The sequence below is a fragment of the Telmatherina bonti genome, assembly GCF_933228915.1.
Source record: "Telmatherina bonti genome assembly, chromosome: 4".
Lineage (NCBI taxonomy): Eukaryota > Metazoa > Chordata > Actinopteri > Atheriniformes > Telmatherinidae > Telmatherina > Telmatherina bonti.
In genome coordinates this window covers 21,199,358-21,221,257 of record NC_136622.1, presented here as the reverse complement: position 1 = coordinate 21,221,257, position 21,900 = coordinate 21,199,358, and the positions used below count along the sequence as shown (strand labels likewise).

The window sequence follows — 21,900 nt, the reverse complement described above, 5'->3', positions numbered from 1 at the left end:
TCTGACTTTCTTTCTGTATAATGAAGAATATTACAGAAATACCTCAATGCTCTTGAGTGTCACTGTTTTTGTTCTCCATCTAGCAATACTCAGGCTGAGGCAAACTGAGGGGTGTTTATTTTTGTTATGAATGAATCCATTTTTCAGGCTAAACTGTGATTGCTAAATAATCATATATTCATTTTAATTTCTTTGTTTGAATTCCTATAAATATTTTAACATTTTTGATGAATATTAAAATTCTTTTGGTGTTTTTTACATGTAATTTGACCAAATGATACCCTTACTTAGGGTTGAATGCAGAATTTTATCCTCTTTTTCACTTAAAATAATTCTTTGTAGATTAAAACCATTGGTCAGAGTCATTTTAATCAGTTCTACTGAAATTTAAAAAAAAAAAAAGTTATTTTAAATTTAGTAACCTACAAACATGCACTGGCTAGATTCTTTATGTCTATGCTTAATGCTTTTTGAATGCATGCACATTGGCCTTTTTTTTTACTACCAGCCTTCATGGCTAATATCTGACATCAAACCAAAATTTTTAACCTTAAACCAAACTGGGTATATTTCTGCTCTTAACTTTATCAAGGTATTTCCTTTTCTAAGCATGGCCATGTGGCTTTGGTCACATATAAACTAAAAGTAAATAGGAGAAATTAGACCAAAAAGGCAATTCAGGCCTTAGCACATGTTTACACAGTGATATAAAAGGTAAAACCAAAGAAGAAGGACATTTTTTAGCAGGGACCAAACATGGGCCTGTTTGCTGTTATGCGTTGTTGTCAGATACATGTGTGTTCATATGCAAGTCGACCAGAAATCTATTCATCCTCATGAGACTTGAAATGATCCGTGTGTGTGTGTGTGTGTGTGTGTGTGTGTGTGTGAAATTCAGCTTTCCATTTATTTACTTTTTTGTCCTGTACTTGCAAACCTACTTTTCCTACAAAATACTTCTGAATTAAAATACAGCTATCTAAAAGTCTACATTTCCCTTAAGCTGGATACTTGTTCATATATTTTGGACTGGTGTGTAAATGAGTCATTAGACCCAGCCGCCATACCAGCCCACTTCTCTCAGGTCAGTTAGTCAGTCAATATTGCATGATTGCATATGTCCCCAGTTATTTGTTTTCAGAAATGTTAAATTGTGGTGGGTTTTTTTTTTTTTTTTGGGTGACTTTTTGATAATTCAGTTAGTTAAGCTAATTATGTTGGTGGTTAAAAGCAACATTAATGTAAAAGATGGTGTATAAAACTAATTTGGGTTTTGTGTAAAAAGTCTCTGTGTTGCTATCTAATGATGTAAATACATCTCAGGCTTTTCTAAGCACCACCTGCTCTTTTCTATGTTTCCACTATCTCTTCACAGATTTAAGAAAAGCACAGATTTGTCTCTCCCACACCTTCCCGGCTTCTGCAGTTGTTCTCCTGTCACAGACTCTCCTCTTCTTGCCCCCATCAACCTCCTCTCTGAAGGAGCTCCCTTGCCTTAGCAGCCATGCCAAAGAACACCAAGGTGACTCAGCGGGAGCACAGCAATGAGCCAGTTACTGAGTCTGTGGCTGACTTGCTGTCCCTGGAGCACCCCATGGACTACAAGAGCAGTCAGATGAGCATGGGCCTCAGTCCTGGATCCACTGCCCCGGGAAAAGCCCTTCTACCTTCCCCTGATCCAGATGCTGAGGATGGCCGGCCTGCATGGAACAATAAGCTGGAGTACATTCTTGCCCAGGTGGGGTTCTCTGTTGGTCTCGGTAACGTCTGGAGGTTTCCCTACCTGTGCCAGAAGAATGGTGGAGGTAGGCGTCTGATTTTATGTCAATGATTTTTTATGTTTATTCTAGAAAAAATGGTCTGTTTGAACTAAATAAACCTGACAATTTTTTACAGAACAGTGTGGTAAGAATAGTTACTCCTCTTGGTTTTGGTGATCTCTTCTTGATTTAGCCAGCCACTGTAAACAATGTTTCCCCCTCAGGGTCTGAGAAGTTTTTGAAAATGTCTTTAAAAGCCAGATTTGTTGATGATATGATGTTGTGGTTATTTGCTCTGGACTCACTATCTCAGGGCGAAAGAGAAGGGAAAGCGGCATTCATATTTCCCCATAATTCAGTGGAGAAAATATGGTGGAAGATATTTCTGTCTCTGCTTTTTAACAGACAATATTTTGAAACCTAACACAGCAGTAACTACTTGTTCAGTGCAGATATGAAAATAGCTGTGTAGTGGTGGTCTTACCAGTGGGAACAGTCGCTTTCTGTATATTTTACTCCGAGCTCCATTGTTCAGCAAAGCTGCAGCAGGTCTGGGTCCATCTGCAACGTTTTTCCCTCCACACAATGTCGAGCTGTTTCCAGATTTGTTGTGTGAATTTTTTTTTCCTAAAAAGCCTCCTACTAACAGAGGAATAAGACCAGATGCATCCTTGCTCACAATTAGGCTTCATCTTTGGTTTTGTTCGATTTGGAAAGATGATTTTTTTTTTTTTACATATTTATACATGAGTTTGGTGTTTTTTGTTTTTTGTTTTTTTCTTTAAGGGAAATTTACTGATCAGCTTACTGTTTATAATGTTAAGGCCCCCATTTCTGAAAATATTTAAGTTCTAGATGATTCCTGCTAGTTTGTCTTTATTTCTAATGAATAAAAAATGTTAACCATGAAAAATTCAAGCCACTTATTCAAACGATCCTATATTAAAGCTACACACAAGCAATGAATTAATCTCATGTCAGGCAGCATGAATTAAATTTTGTATGGCAGAGCAATGTGAAAAAAGAGTAAAGTAAACATTTGGGAGATTAAATCATGTGAAGGAGACTAAAATAAATAAATAAACATGTCTTTCAGAGGACCAAATATGGGTTTTGCATGCAAAGTCAATGAAGATATATTTTGGGTGTAAATGTGGTAAATGAGATGCTATAAAAACCCAACACTTTCTGTCTAATGGGTTGTCCAAAAATCAGATACTAATCAATTGTAGAATTGATCATCTAAGTCAGGGGTGGCAAGCTGAGGTCCTTGAGAGCTGCAGTTCTGCCAGTTTTGGGATTTTTCCCTGTTGCAACATACCTGACACAGTTCAGATTTATTTAGCAGACAGGTGCAGAGCTTGACAAGCGACTCTGGGGAAACTTGCAGGACTGCACCTCTTAAGGACCAGAGCTGCCCACCTCTGATCCAAGTACTTCAGGGGTGCCCAAGTTTGGTCCTCGAGATCTACCATCCTGCAATTTTTTAGATCCAACACACCTGAATGAAATGAATGGCTTGCTAGCAGGCCTCTGCAGAGCTGGATGACATGCAGATAACAGAGATCAGCCATTTGATTCAAGTGTTTTGGAGAAGGGATGCATCTAAAAGTTGCAGGATGGTAGATCTGGAGGACCGGACCCCTAAAGTAAATATTTATTAGCGGCAGTATTGATGCTAATGTAGTCCTCTTGTCCTTTAGCTGACACAAATCTTTATTGCATTGCTGCAGACAGACAGACACATGGTGTCCCTGATAGCAGCTCATTGCTGATTATCACTGAGCTGTTGCTGTCACAGCGTAAAACTAACTTAACAATGTTTGTATTTTTAATAGAGCTCCAGAATGCATCTAGTTATATTTTCTGATGCGTTTTTCTGTGTAAAAACAAGACACACTTATCAGGAGGGACTGAAAATCTGTCTAAGTGTTTAATTTTGAGGAAGACACTGAGCATGAATGTCTTTTATAACAAACCACATGGTTATCATCTACCTTTCAAATAAGCAAAGCAGCTACCGTCCCTTTTAATCTAGTCCAGCCTCTTTGAATAAAGCACTTTGACCTGAGACACAACAGTCCTGAATTAAGTATGAAGTTAAAATGTGTAATTAGAAGTCAGATCATCTCTTTCCAACATGAAAATGAACGAGGTTCATTTCAGAGAAAGAATATTTATGTGATGAACTGCTTTCACAGGGGCCCAACATCAGCTGGATAACGGCTTTGCTGACTCAACAAGTCTGTGTGAACTTTGCAAAGGCAGACGCGCTGAACAGCATTTCTTCAAGCTCTGATTTAACAGACCTATTAGTTTGAAATTATAATAAAGTTACAAAGAAAAAGCTTCCATTGTCCTTTTCATTTGAGAAAAGAACAACATGTGTACAACTCAATGAATGACACTGATGTGTCGACCCAGTTACTTATGTAATCATACACCTCATCACATTTATCTCAATTTTGTCTTAAAGTTATCACTGATAATTTATTGATTATGAACCAACACTAAGGCTTCAGAAATACCTAATTGTTGTTTTGTTTTTATGGAAGGAATTCTTTTTAGGAAATCTGGATATTTATTTGGCCTCTGCAAAGAAAAAATACCAAAAGATAAATTTTTTGTAAAGAAATGATTATCAAGAAAAGTCTGTTTCACTTTTAAGATAACAGAAAACATTTCCTTAACAGTATCAGATGACAAATGATAATATGCAGTATTATCTCAATTTATAATAATCCAAAGTTTATTGATCTAATAAATTTTGCCGCAATCAGTAAGGTTGGATTTGAGTCTATTTAGAAGCAACAAATCAGTATGAAATAATACCACATCCTGATTTAATACAATCGCTTCCATTCATATAAAATCACACAAAGCAACTAGGATATCAAAATGTTATTTCATTATTGATCTAAATCAGAAGTTTAAATAAAAAGCAACTTATTCTTTCAATAAAAATGATTATTATTATAGATTATTATTAGACTCATTCTGTGCACTACTGAGATTTCAAATTTACACATAATGTGAGAGAAAACTGAAGTAAAAAGTTTCCATTTAAAGTGGGAGTGTAAACATCATTCCTGTTTGAAAACAGTTACAAAGGTCTTTACAATAGAATACAACAAAAACTACATGAAAGAGACATAAAATTCAATAAAAACAAAAATGACAGTCATGTACAGACATGTTGGCATTTTTGTGACTTTTGTTATCAAACTGAATGGTGGTTAGGATTACATTTTTTTTTTTTATATACTTGGTTTGACCAAGCAAGACAGATTAAGAAGAAGTTATTATTTGCAACTGTGGCTTAGCAAAAGGAAAGGACTGTTGAAGGAAAGAGTAAAAGAAGTTATATGATAAATATGAATGTGGGAGTAAATGTATGAGTATGTAAGTTAAAATGTATGTATGTATGAATATTTAAGTATGTATGAGAACATATACATGTGACAGTAAGAATCTGTGTGTGAATGACTTATGACCTTTAAGTCATAGTTTTTTAAGGAAATAAAAAATACCAATTAGATAGAAGAAACAACGATTTAAACAACAGACTAAGTAAACAGCTTTGCACAAATTTTACAAACCAGCGGTGTGAACAAGGCAAATGGAAACATTTCAATATTTCTTTCGTAAGCCAGTGATTACTCTATTGATGTTCAATCATTATTTTTAATTCAGACCAATGCTACCAAAATACTGATCACTGAGTAAATCAATGTACTGATACACACTCTAGTGTCAATATTGAGTTGGAAATTAAAGTAGCGCTACAACCTTAGCATGTAGTTAATAATTCCTCATATCTTTAGCAGATAATTCCTTAAAAAAGGCCATAAAACTATTTCTGAATTTGTGGAATTGGAGGTTTCAAGCTGTTTTTAACAATTCATATCCAGCAGGAAAATTATAGATTGGTTCATTTTAATGATGGTTTCGAATTTATCAATTAGACATGATACTCAAGACATTTTTTTTTTTTTTTTTTTTAAAGAAAACCGTTCATAAATTAGGATTTTGGACTGATATAATTGCAGTATTTTGATTACTGGAACACCTGTCACAGTCCAGTTACCGTACAGGGTTAGGAACCATCTATTTGAATCACTTTTAAGCAATTTAGATAGCTTCCATATGCATTCACCATAAAGCTACAGTGGGTAGCATGGTGTTACTTTGAATGATTTGACCCATCAAGCAGTTGCAAATAGTTACTGTGCAATGAAATCCAAAGCCTGACAGTTCAGGCTTAAACACATTGAACATGCAGCTATGAAATTATGTGACTTTAGAGACCAGTTTTTCCTGTAGTGATGATAATTTTGTTGTTGTTTTTTAGCTGCCACCAGGCAGAGGTCATGTATATGGTTTCATTGATTTGTCTGTCTGTCTGTTAGTAACATAACTCAAAATGTTACAGTGGTATTCGATGAAATCAGGAAATCTCAGAAATAGAATGTGGTTACATTTTAGGGATGATCTGGATCACCACCTGGATTCAGGAATTTACAGCTTGTAACCCAGAAATAATGCCCATAATCACTGGCACTTATTGTACCACAGCTATAGAAGCAGAGTTATCTCCTCACTGACACTACATATCACTGCGGAATAAAGCTTTAACCTCAAATTCTGTTTGTATGGTTTCTTGCAGATTTCTTTGCATAATCTTCTTGGTATTATGATTTACTGGTCTTATGATTCGATGAGAGGGTGGTGATGACTAAAGATGGAGCAAGTGTAAGAATAAATACATATTCCTCTGGGCTTACAAACATGGTTGGTACTATGTGTAAGGAGGTGTGTTTAAAAAGGGTATTTGAAATGTAAAATGGTAAAACAAGGCTGTGCATGTAAATGATAATCTCTAAAATGAAAATCAGCCATTTGGCACTGCTGACATATTCTCCTGACATATTCTGGTAAGAATACAAAAACAGATTTTCTGTTTTGTCCAGTGATGTTAAATTAAAACAGAAGTGGATTTAGTTTATTTTGAAGCATTGCTGAGTTGCATCAAAACCACCAAAGAGGGAAAGGGCCTGTAGCCTTTCTTTTCTAATTAACTGCTTCCAGCTACTCTGGCTCCACAAGCTGTCAGGCTGCATCGAATGGAGAGAGGTTGTCTGTCAGCCAGGACCCGGTAATATGACGCTAATGTTAGCTAAGGTTCGCATCAGCATTAGAATTATGATAATACTAACATTAGGTAATGCTAGCCAATGTTACCTGAGATTACGTATGGAAGGAGTATTATCATTGTTAAAAGCATTTAAAAGGGAGTCATGGCTCAAGAAATTTTTTTGGAGACCTAAACTGTACCATACTAACGTATATGTCCTTTTACTTAAAGAAAAGGGTATAAAGCCATACTGAAAGTATTTGAAGGCCATCAGAGGATATTTTTATTTTAATTATATTTATCCATCTTTCTTGTTTTTTTTTTCTTTATTTTTTTTGTGTTTTTTGTGATAAAATAAGCAATAATCCTCACTGTCATGACTTCCACAAATGTGAATGCCCAACCCAGATACTAAAGACAGAACAGACCTACTTGTTGCACACACAAAGTTCTAGATGTCCTCATGTCACCTTATGAACTATGATTTTTTTTTTTTTTTTAACCCTGCCTGCAGTTTAATAAGCTGAATAGCAGCATTTAGATATCTGTTTTTATGTTAGCAGACTAAAAATGACAAGAGACATCTTAATTCATGACTAAATCAATGGAAAGCTGTGAATTGTTTTCACTGCTCTCTGTCTCTATTGACTACAGAGATGGCAGAAGCATTATTGCTTTTTTATTATGGAATCATTTCCTGTAGGCACGCAGCCAGAGGGAGTTAATCAAATCATTATCGCTTGTGGAAATATAATGTTAGTGCTGAGTTTTATGAGAGAAGTTGACACTTTTTCAATAGTAGTGATTGGAATATTTAAATCTATGTGAAGATGGCAAAATATGTGTTGTCAAACCAAAAGGTTATTTTATTCAAGCTATAGTTCTTGCACTTGGGGCTATCACAAGCTTCATTATGCCTCCCCATATCACTGAATTTGTGACAAAAACAATAAAAAAGGGAAGTTTCTTCCCAGTCTGATCTCTTTGTCAACACATTTTGTTTTCTTCTTTTTTCCCGTCTATGATTCAGAATAAACAATGAAATGAGGGCTCAACGCAGGAGCCTTGCAATATGATCCTGTCATTGTTCCCTCTGCTACATCTATTACCACTGATGATATCAGAGTTTTTAGCATGTCAAAGTGAGTCATTTGTTGTTGTTTTTTTTTCTTGAAAGAGGCTGCTCTCTGCGCCATAGCCGTCCCTCAGTATGAACCCTTGGCTTTGAGTGGTTCTGTCACCATGGTACCCCTTCATTTCTTGACGTAAGCAGGACTGGATGTGACTTGTCTGTGGCTGCCATCTGTTCTCCTGCTTGTTCTTTCTGTGATAAAACACACACAAAGTCAGAAAAAATGATCAATGAACGTTAAAAATCAGGAGGAAAACATAAAAAGGAAGATCAAAGAAAAGGGAGTAAAAATGCTGCCTTCAGAGTCGAGGAAGATAAAAGGGAACAGTTTCTAAAAATAGAACATGGTTGACTAAATGTTTCTTCTGCTGCTTCATAAAAAGCATTGTCATGTGAAATTCAAACTAAGGGCGTTCAAGTGTTTGAATGTGCTGCTGTAATTTCTCCTCCTCCCTCCTATTCTCCTAGGTGCGTACCTGGTGCCATACTTTATCCTCCTCATCATCATTGGCATCCCCTTGTTTTTTCTGGAACTGGCAGTGGGTCAGAGGATCAGACGTGGCAGCATTGGGGTGTGGAACTATGTCTACCCACAGCTGGGGGGCATCGGGGTTTCCAGCCTGATGGTAGGAGTGTCATGCCATTGAATTTGGAGTATAGCAGAAATGAATGTACTTCTTCAGGTTTTCACATTGCAGACCAGTGTGTTGTTAATCACCTACACAAACATTAATGATCAAAACCACCATCAAGTAAATAAAAGTAGGTCTCTTCTCAGTGTGAATACTGTGTTGCCATGTTTCTGCACTACTGGCTTAATGAATGCAGTTTTTCTCTTTCTTGTTGTTCTGCTGCAGTTTAAATAGACATCTTGCATTCAGCTAGTTTTTGCATCAAGGAAAAACACATCTCCCTCACAAAGGGAGAACAGTTCATTTGCATATTGGTAGCCCCAGACTAATGCATTGTCAGGCCTACGTATAACTTGTGACAAGGGTAACAAATCAATGATTGTTTTGTCACAAATGTGTCATTTCCGATTTGACCTATAAATCTTGAACAAAACTACATAACAATGAAAAACTGTTAAACAGTTCAAACCAACATTTCAATAAAACCAAACTCTGAACCTTTTAACATGTCTGAGGCAACTACTGTTTATAACATATGACTTCTTTCCATTCACATGTCTGATCATCTTTTTCTGAGATTTTAAATGCTGCTTTCATAAACAGTTTCTACTTTGAAATATAACACAGCGTTTTCATGTCATGACAGTCTTATTTATTAATCCTTTTCTGTCAGTCTGTAGCCATGTCCTTGGTTTGTACTGTGTGCCATCAGAGCTAAAGTTATTATACTGGTGTTATTAGTTTTGGGTCTTGAATCACAGTGTATGGAAAAATTCAACTTTAACAAGTAAGGCAAAAGGTTTTTAATTAATTATTTTAGGAACATTAATATAAATAACCAAATCTCATGACAGTAATAACTGAGACATAGGTCATAGGATTGGGCAAATGGATTCATGCTTAAGGATCTTAAGGATTCATGATCCTGTCAAGATTGTTGATGTCTTTATGAAATATCAGGACTATCTGTATAATTGTTGTATGTTAAATACTGTATGTCAGTCTGCAGCAGACAGATGAACTTTAACATCTATATCCATATTTTCAATACTTACTGCTACTATTAATCATCGTACTTGACATCTACAAGCTATTTTCCAATGTCTTCACGCTTTTCAAATCCAGTTCATAATGCAATTTGTTGGTTTTTCAGAAATGTAGTATTTTTTTTTCATGACAGAAAGATTTTCATTTACAGAAAGTGTCATCTTTCAGTAAATGAACATATACACATTTTTCATAGTTACCTTTTTAGGATTTAATATCATAATTTACTGAACCTACAATTACAAAATAAACAATCCATCTTTTTATTGGTTCACAAACTCAGAACAAACTGGCTTTTTATTCATTTTACTGGCTGCATTTATACTCCTTTTCACTCACTGCCCTCTAACATTGCCCCTCTTGTTGTTTCAAAGCACACAATAAGCAGATACCTGCACCAATCAATGTCGTAGCTTGTCACCATCATCAGCTGGAGTAGTAACCCATCATGTCTCCATCCCATCACCAGCTTAAAACACAGTCATTCAGTGATCTACTGCCTCTGTCTTTTTACATGTCAGTCATCGCCACAGCGATTTCATCAATCTAATGTAAAGTAGGGGATGGAGAGTCCTGGCGCGGGCAGTGAGGCGTGTGGCAGTTTGGATGTGGCAGAGGGAGATTCAGCAGCTATAAATACCTCCTCTTTCAGGACCACAGCCTTGGCTGCTGAGAGCAAACAGCTCAATAATTCATATGCACTCAGTCTTAAGCTGTGTGCTCAGTGTCTGTGCCCTGACTCAAGAGGAGGCCATGCTGCCTCCATGCCGCATACTCCTTCCCCCATGCTTTGTGTTTGTGTAATTATTGAGGATTGCTGTTCTCTCATCTTTCCTCAGGTTTGTGGTTTTGTGGGCCTCTATTATAATGTGATTATTGGCTGGAGCATCTTCTACTTCTTCCAGTCTTTTCAGTATCCACTGCCTTGGGCTGAATGCCCCATCCAGAGAAATGGAACTCAAGCCAGTGAGTCATAAACCCAACACACAACAGACCCTGTAAATACCATTGCACATGCATTGAAAAGTATGTATTTGAATGAAAGCTGCTTACTTCAAGTTTTTGAGTCTCAACACCAAGTCAAGGAAAAGAATTTCTGTGGATTCATGAAAGACAACTTCAGATTCAGCAACGATTCTCAGCATGTCCAGACACATGACCTTCACTAGGTTATTCTTGATGCTCTGTGGTTAAACAGCACCATCTCGGCAAGCAAAAAAGAGATGTTTGTGCTATCTATATGGCTGAGCTGGCCCTGCACCTCATCCTGCAGAACAGACCTGTTGGTGAAACACATCAGATGGTGTGACCCAGCTGATTGTCAGTGACTCAGACAGCTGGCAGCTGGGAGCTCATTGTGACTGTTGGCATTTTCTAGCCCAGTAAAATGCATGAACTTTCATAACAATAGCAAGGCAGAAAGGTCGACCATGCTATTATCGACCATGTTATTAAGATTCATGTTACAGCAAATCCGGTCAAAGTTAGTTTTGTGGAGAGGTGAAATGTGCTGTAAAGTTCCATCCATCCATTTTCTAAACCGCTTAATCCAATTCAGGGTCGCGGGGAAGCTGGAGCCTATCCCAGCTGGCTTTGGGCGACAGGCAGGGTACACCCTGGACAGCTCGCCAGTCCATCGCAGGGCCACACAGAGAGACGAACAACCACTCACGCTCACTCCTACGGGCAATTTAGAGTGACCAATTAACCTATCAGGCATGTCTTTGGACGGTGGGAGGAAGCCGGAGTACCTGGAGAGAACCCACACAGACACGGGGAGAACATGCAAACTCCACACAGAAAGGCCACTGACCAAACCCCTCTCCAGCCAAGGATTGAAGCTTCTAGCTGTGAGGCCACAGTGCTAACCACTGTGCCACCGTGCAGCCTGTGCTGTAAAGTTACTCGGAATAATTCTTCCACAAAGGAGTGGAGTAAATAATTTTTTTCAATTACACTAATTTCTACACAGCTTTCTTTTTTTTTCTTTTTTTTTTTTTTTTTGCAGTTTTTGCCCTCATTTTTAACTGCAGATATCTGACCAGCAGGATGTCTTTGGATGTTACAGTTGTGTTATAGATAACATAACCATTAGGTTCCCATGAACAAACAAGTAATTTTTTGTCAGCTATGCACATTACAAAGAGAAATGAAATGTTTTCACCGGCTTATTGGATTCTCTCAAGTTTCATTAGGCTTAAAAATATTCAGCTTGGTGTAATACCAAATCACACATACAAACCTCAAGAGACCTGAGCATTCTTCTTATCCACTGGTTACATCCAGTTCAGGGCTGCATGGGGGCTACAGCTGCTTTAAGGCAAGAGATGGGTCACCAGTCTAATACATATGCTGTACATTTAAAGCATGCTTAACTTCTGTCATTTCACTAATCTATACAATTCAAATTTAATAATAATTCAACAAACAGCATTAATTTAAATTTTCTTTCTAATTTTCAGTTTACAAAAAATGATGGTTCATTTAGTCAGACTGACATCCATGTTTTTCTTCCTTTTCTTTCTTGGTGATGTAGTTGTGGAACCCGAGTGTGAGAAAAGCTCTGCCACTACTTATTTCTGGTACCGCCAGACTCTTAATATCACAAGCACCATTGACGACACCGGTGGCCTGAACTGGAAGATGACCCTGTCCCTGCTGGTGGCTTGGATAATGGTCTGTCTGGCTGTTATCAAGGGCATCCAATCCTCTGGGAAGGTACTAAGGCAGCTCAGCTGTTAAACTACAGAGATTAATTCTCTGCATTTTGTTCTACATAACAAAGACTTGACATAAACGCAAATCCTTTCAACCAAAGCTTTCCATTTTTAATCAGTTCATATTCCTATCAGTAAGAGCTTTATTGGCCTGGTGAGCCTCTCACCATTATGTGTCTATTTTTGGATTTCATCTATGTTATGGAAGAGAGGGACATGCAACATTAACAAGCTTAAACTGAACCAGTGCTGGAATGGTTCAGGATTCACATAAAACAATTCTCAATTTGGCGACACCTTCAACGACATCCTGTAATCCTGATCCAGAGTGAATCATGCATTGTACCACAGTGCAACATCAAACCCACAGTCTTAATAGGACAATACACAACAGAGAGCCAGTCACTAAGGTCTGACACAGTGTTTAAACATTAATGATCCAGTTATTATAGTCAGTAATGCAAAAATTCTCTGATATGCAGCAGAGATTTTTGCCTTCAAGACTCATTTCTACTCATTTCTATGTACCACAGATTCAGTCGACACTAAATCTGTGGTAAGATTTCACAGATTCAGTGTCAACAAACACAAAGCAGTGTTGGGACTGATCCAGCATGTGCAACTGCGGAAGTGTGTTTGATTGCACTGCTCTATCTATGTGTGAGGTCTCAGAAAGCGTGTCCATGGCAACATCGCATACTCGACTTTCTATCCCCCTTAGGTGATGTACTTCAGCTCTCTCTTCCCGTATGTGGTGCTTTTCTGTTTCCTGGTGCGAGGTTTCATGCTGAAGGGAGCAGTGGACGGCATCGCTCACATGTTCACCCCGAAGGTGAGACATTTCACACACATAAAGAGAAGCAAGAGGAGAAAGAAAGAGGGAACTTTACAACATATTTTATGTGCTGCCTGAATTTTATTTGTTTAAAATTAAATAGAAATTATCACACTTTTTACGCAGTGTAGACAACAAGTGACACCGTGACAGTTAATCTGGGAGGCTTTTCAGACATAAATGTGTGGTTTTCAACTCCATACATTCAAATCCTCACGAGAAAAATTTTAATATCCATATTGTAAGCTATAGGTTTTGTCAATGTCTCCCTCTGGTGTTGAATAAATGTCCTCGCAAAATGAAAAGAAAATACGCTGAAAATGGAGAAATTATCAATAGATTAATATAACATGTTGTGGAGTGTGCATTATTTTGCTGTTGGAAATCATTACAAGCAGTTCTTAAAGAATAGGAGTTATATGCTTCACAGATCTCGTGTTGTGGCTGTGAAGTTGCATTATGTCACAACCATAGAATGTATATATATATATATATATATATATATATATATATATATATATATATATATATATATATATATATATATATATATATATATATGTATATATAATACTTAATAGTTGTAATCATAGTTGGTGTTCAAATTAAAGTATGCTGTTTTCTGTGTTTGGAAAAGTTTTTTGTTCCATCAGGCTCACACTTGTTTTATGGCACAATGAACTTTCAACTCAAGAGACCTCGTACAGTAAATTGCAGCAATGTTACAGATATTAATATATCCTCAAAACAAAAGAATATTAATTGTGAAAGACAACTTTCTTCATGCAAAAATCTTGAAATCATAATTATGAAAATATTATCATGAATTCATTATTACATTAGCACACTTTTAAAAAATAACAAATGTAAGAGATCAGTCTCTTTCATGATTGCAAAAAATCTATTCATCCATAAACTGTAAAGGGAAATTTCATTCATTCAGTAGATGTTGATAATAATGATTGTGATGGATTAGTTCTATCTGAGCCTTTACTGCCCATGAAATAACACATTCTAGTCTAAGAGAAAAAGTTATTTTCCCAACACTAAACAACTTTATTTAAGGTCTCAGTTAAATACAATCAGCATATATAAATGTTTTTTATTGTTTGGCAGAAAATCTGGAATTTGTTACTCAGTAAGAAAATGAATATTTTGATGACTCATCCTGCTCTGGGGTTGAACACTTATTTTGTGCTGAATACATTGTTTTTTGCTCTTCAGAAGGAAGACAGCTACTCTCATTTCTGTCTTTACATGTAACACATGAATATGCAGAGGCTAATAACACTCATTAGTCATGACATGGACTTTTTAAATACTCAAAACCAACCATATTGGTTTGGGTATTAAATCTAAGCTAATGGTGAGTGCAAATGAAACTAACTGAAAAACGTATAAAAACTACTTGTTCTGATAGGAAATTAATGGTGCTTTTTTTCTTTATATTATATACATTTTAAGTCGACATGGAAGATAAACATGAAAAAGGACTTATCCAATTTTGATAATCAGTCACTTCAGTCTTGTCTTGATAGAAGAATAATTTCTATGGAATATCAGCGTGTATCACAAGATAAATGACATTATTTTCCCTAATCTTTTACATTTTTTGTTTCCTCGCACCAGCTGGAAAAGATGTTGGAGCCGCAGGTGTGGAGAGAAGCAGCCACGCAGGTCTTCTTCGCACTTGGTCTGGGCTTTGGAGGTGTCATTGCTTTCTCCAGCTACAATAAGCGAGACAACAATTGCCACTTTGATGCAGCTCTGGTTTCCATCATCAACTTTCTCACCTCCATCTTGGCCACTTTAGTGGTGTTTGCTGTCCTGGGGTTCAAAGCTAATGTCATGAATGAGAAGTGTGTTGTTGAGTGAGTGTCTTGAACAAATGAGGCTTGATGAGTCTCCCTTTTGTAATTTTTTCTTTATCTTTTTTAGAAGCTATATTATACACACTAAAAACCTCTCCTCTCTACAATTCTAACCATCCAGGAATGCAGAGAAGATCTTGGGTTACCTCAACACAGGTGTGTTGAGCAAAGAGCTCATCCCTCCCCATATCAACTTCTCCCACCTGTCTGCTCAGGACTATGCAGAAATGTATGGAGTCATTAAGACGGTGAAGGAGGACAGCTTTGGGCAGCTGGGGCTGGATCCTTGTGTCCTGGAGGATGAACTCAACAAGGTCAGTGGGAGAGTTCACATAGATTTAGAAAATATACAACACTGTATCTGTATGTAAGGAAATATTCAGTTTATTTATAAAGAAGTTATTCATGTGTAAATCTTTAATACTTTTAAAATATTTGATCCTATTATGTGGATCCATAAAAGGAGGAAAGTATGGAATGTTTACTCTAGATCATTCATGATTAAGCAGCTTATTTATTACTATTTATCACCTGAGACCATCTTTAACCCTTTGTATCCGTCCTTTAGGCAGTTCAGGGTACTGGTCTGGCCTTCATCGCCTTCACAGAGGCCATGACTCATTTCCCCGCCAGTCCCTTCTGGTCTGTCATGTTCTTCTTCATGTTAATTAACTTGGGCCTGGGAAGCATGATCGGTACCATGACCGGCATCACCACGCCCATACTGGATGCTTTCAAGATCCGCAAGGAAATCCTCTGTGGTAAGACATGATTAAGTTATCTAGCTCATGCACAAGTTAAAAGCATCTCCAATTTTAACTGGATGTTTCCTCCTCTTTCCTTCAGTGGTTTGCTGTGTCATCGCCTTCCTGTTAGGTCTGCTGTTTGTGCAGCGTTCAGGAAACTATTTTGTCACCATGTTTGACGACTACTCTGCTGGTTTGCCTCTTACGGTGGTGGTGATCTTAGAGAATATCTCTGTAGCTTGGATTTATGGAACTAAGAGGTAAATTCACTGGAAGTGTACATTGATTTTCTGCAGTATGGCTCATTAGGAGAGTGTTGTTCTCACTACTAGATGAGTTCTAAATGTTAAAATCAGGCTGAATGAGGGTTGTTCAGTTCAGTAGGTGACATCTGAAAATTGTCAGTAATGGCCAGTGAAGTCTACATGACCGGTGCAAACCAGCACTCAGTCCTAAACAAGTAGAAATGTTGATAACATGCAATTCAGAGCACATGACACACAAGCCTGAACCCAACCACTTTTTCATGAGGAAGCACTGTGACTCAGATCAGACCACTTTACTTAGAATAAATCTGGTAAATAATATCCTACCTTGGCATTTGTATCATACAACTTTGTTTTCCCATTTAAGTATATTTCAAACTAATTTATTTTTGTTTATTATTATTACTAGCATTACTTCTGAATAGTTCAGGTTGGGGCAATAAGTCTTTGAAGTCCTACATGCAACCGCTGTAGCGCTTAAGTAAACACACACAGCAGCAAATTAAGCACACATTACTTAACTTTCTGATCTGAAAACTGATTTCCGGACTCATTTGAACATATAGTGACAGCTATTATGTCGCTGCCCAGTAGTGTCCCAAGACTTAGAAACAGCAATAGACAACATTTTCATCTGGATGGCATTGCAGACACGTGACATTGGCCTTTTTGACTGGGCAACATGGTGGTTCAGCAAAGAAACACAGGAAGATATTTTCAGAGGAAAAGAGGGAAAGAGATAGAGAAAAGGAGATGTAAAATGAATCAAGAGGCTTTGCAATACACACGAAGTGTTAGGATGTCTGAGTTTGAAGGTTTTTTACTTTGTATATCAAATTAACCAACACAAATACCTTGTTCTGTCTTTTTTTTTCCTTTCTATGTACAGATTTATGCAGGACCTGGAGGACATGCTGGGTTTCAGGCCGTACAGCTTCTATTACTATATGTGGAGATACGTGTCCCCTGCTGTGTTGGTGGTGCTCATCACTGCCACCGTCATAGAAATGGCTGTCAGTCCTGCAGGATACAATGCCTGGGTGGAATCGGAGGTCAGTTCTTCCTGGCTATGTGTTTTTATAAGATACAGAAAAGAGGAAAGAATGAGAAAGAACTAAACAATGAAACTATTGCCAGTTTTTTTTTTTATGCTTCCTATTTTTCTGTTTAACTATTTGCACATATTAAAACATTTATGAAGCTAGTGATTAAAACACATTTTCAATGAATTTGCTTGCAGTTTAATCCAGTTTCTCTCCTTTTTTATTTGTTTTCACTTCATTTTAGGGTTCAGAGCATTTTAAAAGCTACCCCCCCTGGGCCTTAGCCATGGCCTATGCCCTTATTGTGGTTGCCATGCTTCCTTTACCCATAATCTTTATTGTCCGCCATTTCAACTTGATCTCAGACGGCTCCAACAAGCTGTCCGTCTCCTACCGCAAAGGGATGATGAAGGACATCTCCAACCTGGAGGAGCAAGACGAGCAGCGCTTCATCCTCAGCAAGAACCCCAGTGAGGCACCTTCACCCATGCCTGCCCACCGTGCCTACCTGGGTCCCGGTGGCACTCAGGAGATGACCAACACCAACTACGGCACCAGCACCAAGACAGGCTACCAAAACATCGGCTCGCCTGAGTCTGAGCTATGATCCAGTGAGCTCAGTGAACCTCCCATCCACATAACCCTCATCAACCTTAAAAGGAGAGGGACAGAGGAAGTCAAAAGGGAGAGAAAATTCACTTGCAGCATTCATCACACCTTAACCTCAGAGCTAGATCTCCTATCTCCTCTTTTTCTGCTCCATTGCTCCTTACCTCTCATTATTTCCTTAATGCCTGTCACAGAATCTTTGCTGCTGATCGCCCAGCTGTGAGGAAGGGATCATGGGAATACAACAGGGGCAGACACAGAGGGACAGGGATGAGAGCAAGGAGGTAAATAAAGTATAGAAAGGCCTACTGAGAGCTTCGATCATAAACCCTGGCTGAGGTTAAGGAGTGCGTAATGCTAAAATGTTTTGCATTGTTCTAAAATGTAACTGTTTGTAAACCAGTTTGAGCTTCTTCTGGTTCAGTTGGAGAGAATTGCTGTTTATATGGGAATAGAATGGAAGGAGACTCAGAAAACACACACACACACACACACACACACACACATCCTTATCTGATCTGTATGAAAACATTGTCATCAAGACAAAGAAAGTGGTTACAAATACATCCATAACAGTATACTATAGTCAGTGATTCTGATAGTGTTACAAGCACATTCTGTCTATAAGTTTATTGTGCCTATCATGCATCAGCAATAATAACCATCCACAGTAGGTTTCTAACTAAACTGTTGATCTCCTTCTATCTCTCTTTTCCCTCTAATGTAGAATAATGTACATATATGTTTGTGCAATAGCTTGAGCCATCACCATAAGTCATGCATACACACCGCAATAGTGCAAAACAGTTGGCAGCTTTGCTCTCTTTTTCTCCATGAACATAGAAGCACAGCCTCCTGCCATCATTACAGCATCTCTGAGCCATAACACAGAGCAGCACTTTTCTTTTAATCATTTCTCCTCAGTAACAAAAGGCTCTGGAGGAATTGCAGCATTATTAGCTATGCTGTTCCAGTTGCAGTGGACCAAAAACTAACTAACCATTTTAATCAATCACTTTAATCAAGTGGTTTAATGAATGCCTTATGGGCAGCGTTGGCCAAAATAAGCAAAGCAGCTTGTGTTTGATTGAAGGACAGATTCACACTTGTCTTTGTCAGTAACAGGGAGAGAAAAGGAACAGAAATGGGAATTTTGTCTTTCTGTTCAGATGGATGTGCATGTCGGTGTGTTGTCTGCTGCTGAATGAGAGCTCCCCGTGCCCCTGTCTTTTTTTTTTTAAATAGAGGCAGTGGTATCCAGGGGAAGCCGTGGCAACGTGCCACAGAGACAGATATTCTTCGGATGTAGAGAGCAGGACAGTAGACACCAATGCTTTGTCTGCTCCACCTGGAAGGCTGTTGATGGCCTACAAAAAAGTCTCAGTAATGTTCCAGTGCATTGAAGGTGGTTTACTGCCATTCTGCACTATGAATCAATCATGCTTGATGATGTTAAGGTTTACCTGTTGTACATTCCTCAAATTGTTATCACTTTATAGAAGGCAGAATTTCATCAGCACTACAAACTACACTTTAATGTCTTTTTGTGATCCAAAGCATAGAAAAAAATAAGGCTTTTTTTTCTATGTATAATCTTCTATGACAATGTATGTTTAGGGGTATTATGTGGACATGTACTGTGATATTAATGTTTGAAATAATTGGTGATACATGGTGTTGACCACTGGATGTCTCTGCTGGCCAGTGGAGGAGTCAGTGGCACCTCATCATTCTGTGGCCCCTCCCTGAGACAGAGCCAGAGCCAGTACTCCGCGCCTAACAAATTTATTGGAAAGCATACTCAGTCACATTGTTTGGTGCCTAAACAGCATCTGTGTTGTCTGTTTGCCTTATGCTTTGGCCATTTTTAGTATTTCAGTGAGTTTATTACATAGATTGTTCGGACCAGCATTTTTGTCTCATTCACTTGAGCACTTTAATTAGATAATTAAGACCCTGGAGTTGATTGTTAAGCACAAATTTAGAGAAGAAAATATAGAGAATGCACATATGAATACAGAGTAGGCACAAGACACAGGGCATTTTTGGTGCTGTGTGTTTGTTTCTGTACTCAAATGATCTACAATGTAAGAAATTCCCATCTGGTGATCACAGATGGTGATGTTTTAGATTGGTGGTGTCACCAGCTTGACATGTTAAAGTTTGCCCTCAAAGTACCTCCATTCAACCCATGGCTCCCTGTGCCATTGCTATGCAATGATTTGCAGAGCAGACCCTGGTGACTGTTTGAATGATTGTTTAGTCTTGTGTTGTTTGACTGTTGTGTTTCTCCTGGTTTTTTGCTTAGTTATAATATTACAGCACCTACAGTGGCTGGAGGCCAAACTCTTTTAATCCATATGCCATGTCATTCATGTCGTTGTCACATACAGCTGGTCATAAGACCTATATAGTTATATTAAGCTTTTACAAGAGTGAATCACATTAATGTAATAACATGCAACTTTAGGCACAACAGCACAAATAATGAAATTAGATTTTTTATTTCAGTTTCAATTAAGTTAAAACTTTACAAATAACCCCAGAAATAATCTAAGAGACTTCACATAGAAGAGTATCAGCCTTTGCAATGAAAAGGGTACAATTTGGCGAGTACATCTGTGAGAACATTTACGAGACTTTGAATAAATATGGCACATAACCTTAAGTGAAGGTATCTATTTGAATGAAACCTGTAGCTTTGGTTTGGCATGACAGCACATTTCAGTAAAGCACAAAATGTTCAGCTAAATGGATTTCAATTTCCCAAGTCAGTGAGCTAAGAGGGTAGTATGTTACTTAATATCAGTCTAGTTGAGGAAACTTCTTTACCTTCCAAGAGTTCACTTCAGCATACATTTGCACAAGGAAATGCACTGCCATGTTCAAAAGAAACTAAACTTTAGCTCCAGACTATATCTGGCAAACTTGAGCTGGCAGAAATGAGAGCACAACTACAGCACAACAGTTGGTTTTCCCTTAGACATACTAGCTTTCATTGATTTTGGTAGAACTGTATATTGCTGAGGCATGCTGCTAATGTCCCCAAAAGGTAAAACTACTTTTGAGAATGTTTAAATGTGGCACAGTGGGAAAATGCTTTCCCAGGCAGTAAAAAATAAAAAGCTAATAGTATTTGATATTAAAAAACGATTATTGAAAGCAACAAATCCAACTCCAGGGTCTCTTTGTTTTGTCCATGTGTCGACTGTGTTTGAGCAACTTCTTTAGGTGAACTCAACTCAGTCACTGAAGTGAACTTGACAAAAGTACAGTGATAGTGAATTTAACTGTGCAAATAGTCTTTGTGTGAAAACCATAGTAATATTTATAGTATTTAAGACATTGTACCTAACCTGTACATATTGATGTATATTCTGATAAATTCACACTGAGTATCTATAGTGAGAGTAACAGGTTGTAAACTTGAGCTGTAAATAATAATTATATATTTTAAGATAATTTTTTGATTTTTGTACTGTCAGTAATGTCACTTTGGTTTCTGGTGTTTGTGTGTGATTGTTCTCAGTGAAAATACCCTGAGCGCTTGTGTATGTGTGTGTGAGTATGAGTGTATGTGAAGTAAAAGTACTTGTAGGTTTTTTGGTGTTTCGCTGTGTTTTTCTCCTCTCAGTGTTGTGTGCTGCCGATCTAAACCAATGTTGTTGCAGTGGACTGGAACCACAAATGTATAAGCAATCTCTTCTCTGTGTTTCTCACTGGAACTTCGAAGGCTTCCGGCCCCAAACAGGCAACACAACCAGGAAGAAATGTTTGACAATAACAATAAGACAGAAACTTTCCTTTTTGGATGAATACAGTGATAAACTGTACAATATGGAGTGAGCAGATAATTAAAACAGCCACTTTTATGAAACAGACCATGTCGTGTGTCTCATTTATTCTGCTATGAATGAGTCATTTTTATTCTGACTTTTTACATTCAAACTGTGATCAGTTGAATTAATTCAAAATTATTATTTTATTTTGCCTTTACATTTAAATCTTGCCATCGTATTTTGTGAAGAAAAACCTGGTATTGCTGTTTAGTTCATGACCAGTTGATACATTTTTTATTGTCTTTTTATTTTAATTCACATCTGTTTAT

The 21,900-nt window shown here is 37.6% G+C and overlaps 1 protein-coding gene across 2 annotated transcripts; it reads left to right on the top strand.

Moving 5' to 3' along the window:
* Window positions 1–1,504: 1,504 nt before the first annotated feature.
* slc6a17 (solute carrier family 6 member 17) lies at window positions 1,505–17,790 on the top strand (the record flags this gene model as incomplete). Of its 2 annotated transcripts, none has more annotated exons than XM_079239729.1 (11): window positions 1,505–1,805; window positions 8,495–8,652; window positions 10,545–10,671; window positions 12,242–12,423; window positions 13,144–13,254; window positions 14,887–15,128; window positions 15,250–15,442; window positions 15,697–15,889; window positions 15,975–16,134; window positions 17,030–17,192; window positions 17,428–17,790. In XM_079239729.1, 11 exons carry the CDS (start codon window positions 1,505–1,507, stop codon window positions 17,788–17,790), a joined length of 2,193 nt encoding a protein of 730 aa, XP_079095855.1. The 2 variants fall into 2 exon arrangements, with proteins under 2 accessions (XP_079095855.1, XP_079095856.1); XM_079239730.1 differs by having other exon boundaries at window positions 15,250–15,446; window positions 15,701–15,889.
* Between the last annotated feature and the right edge of the window lie 4,110 nt (window positions 17,791–21,900).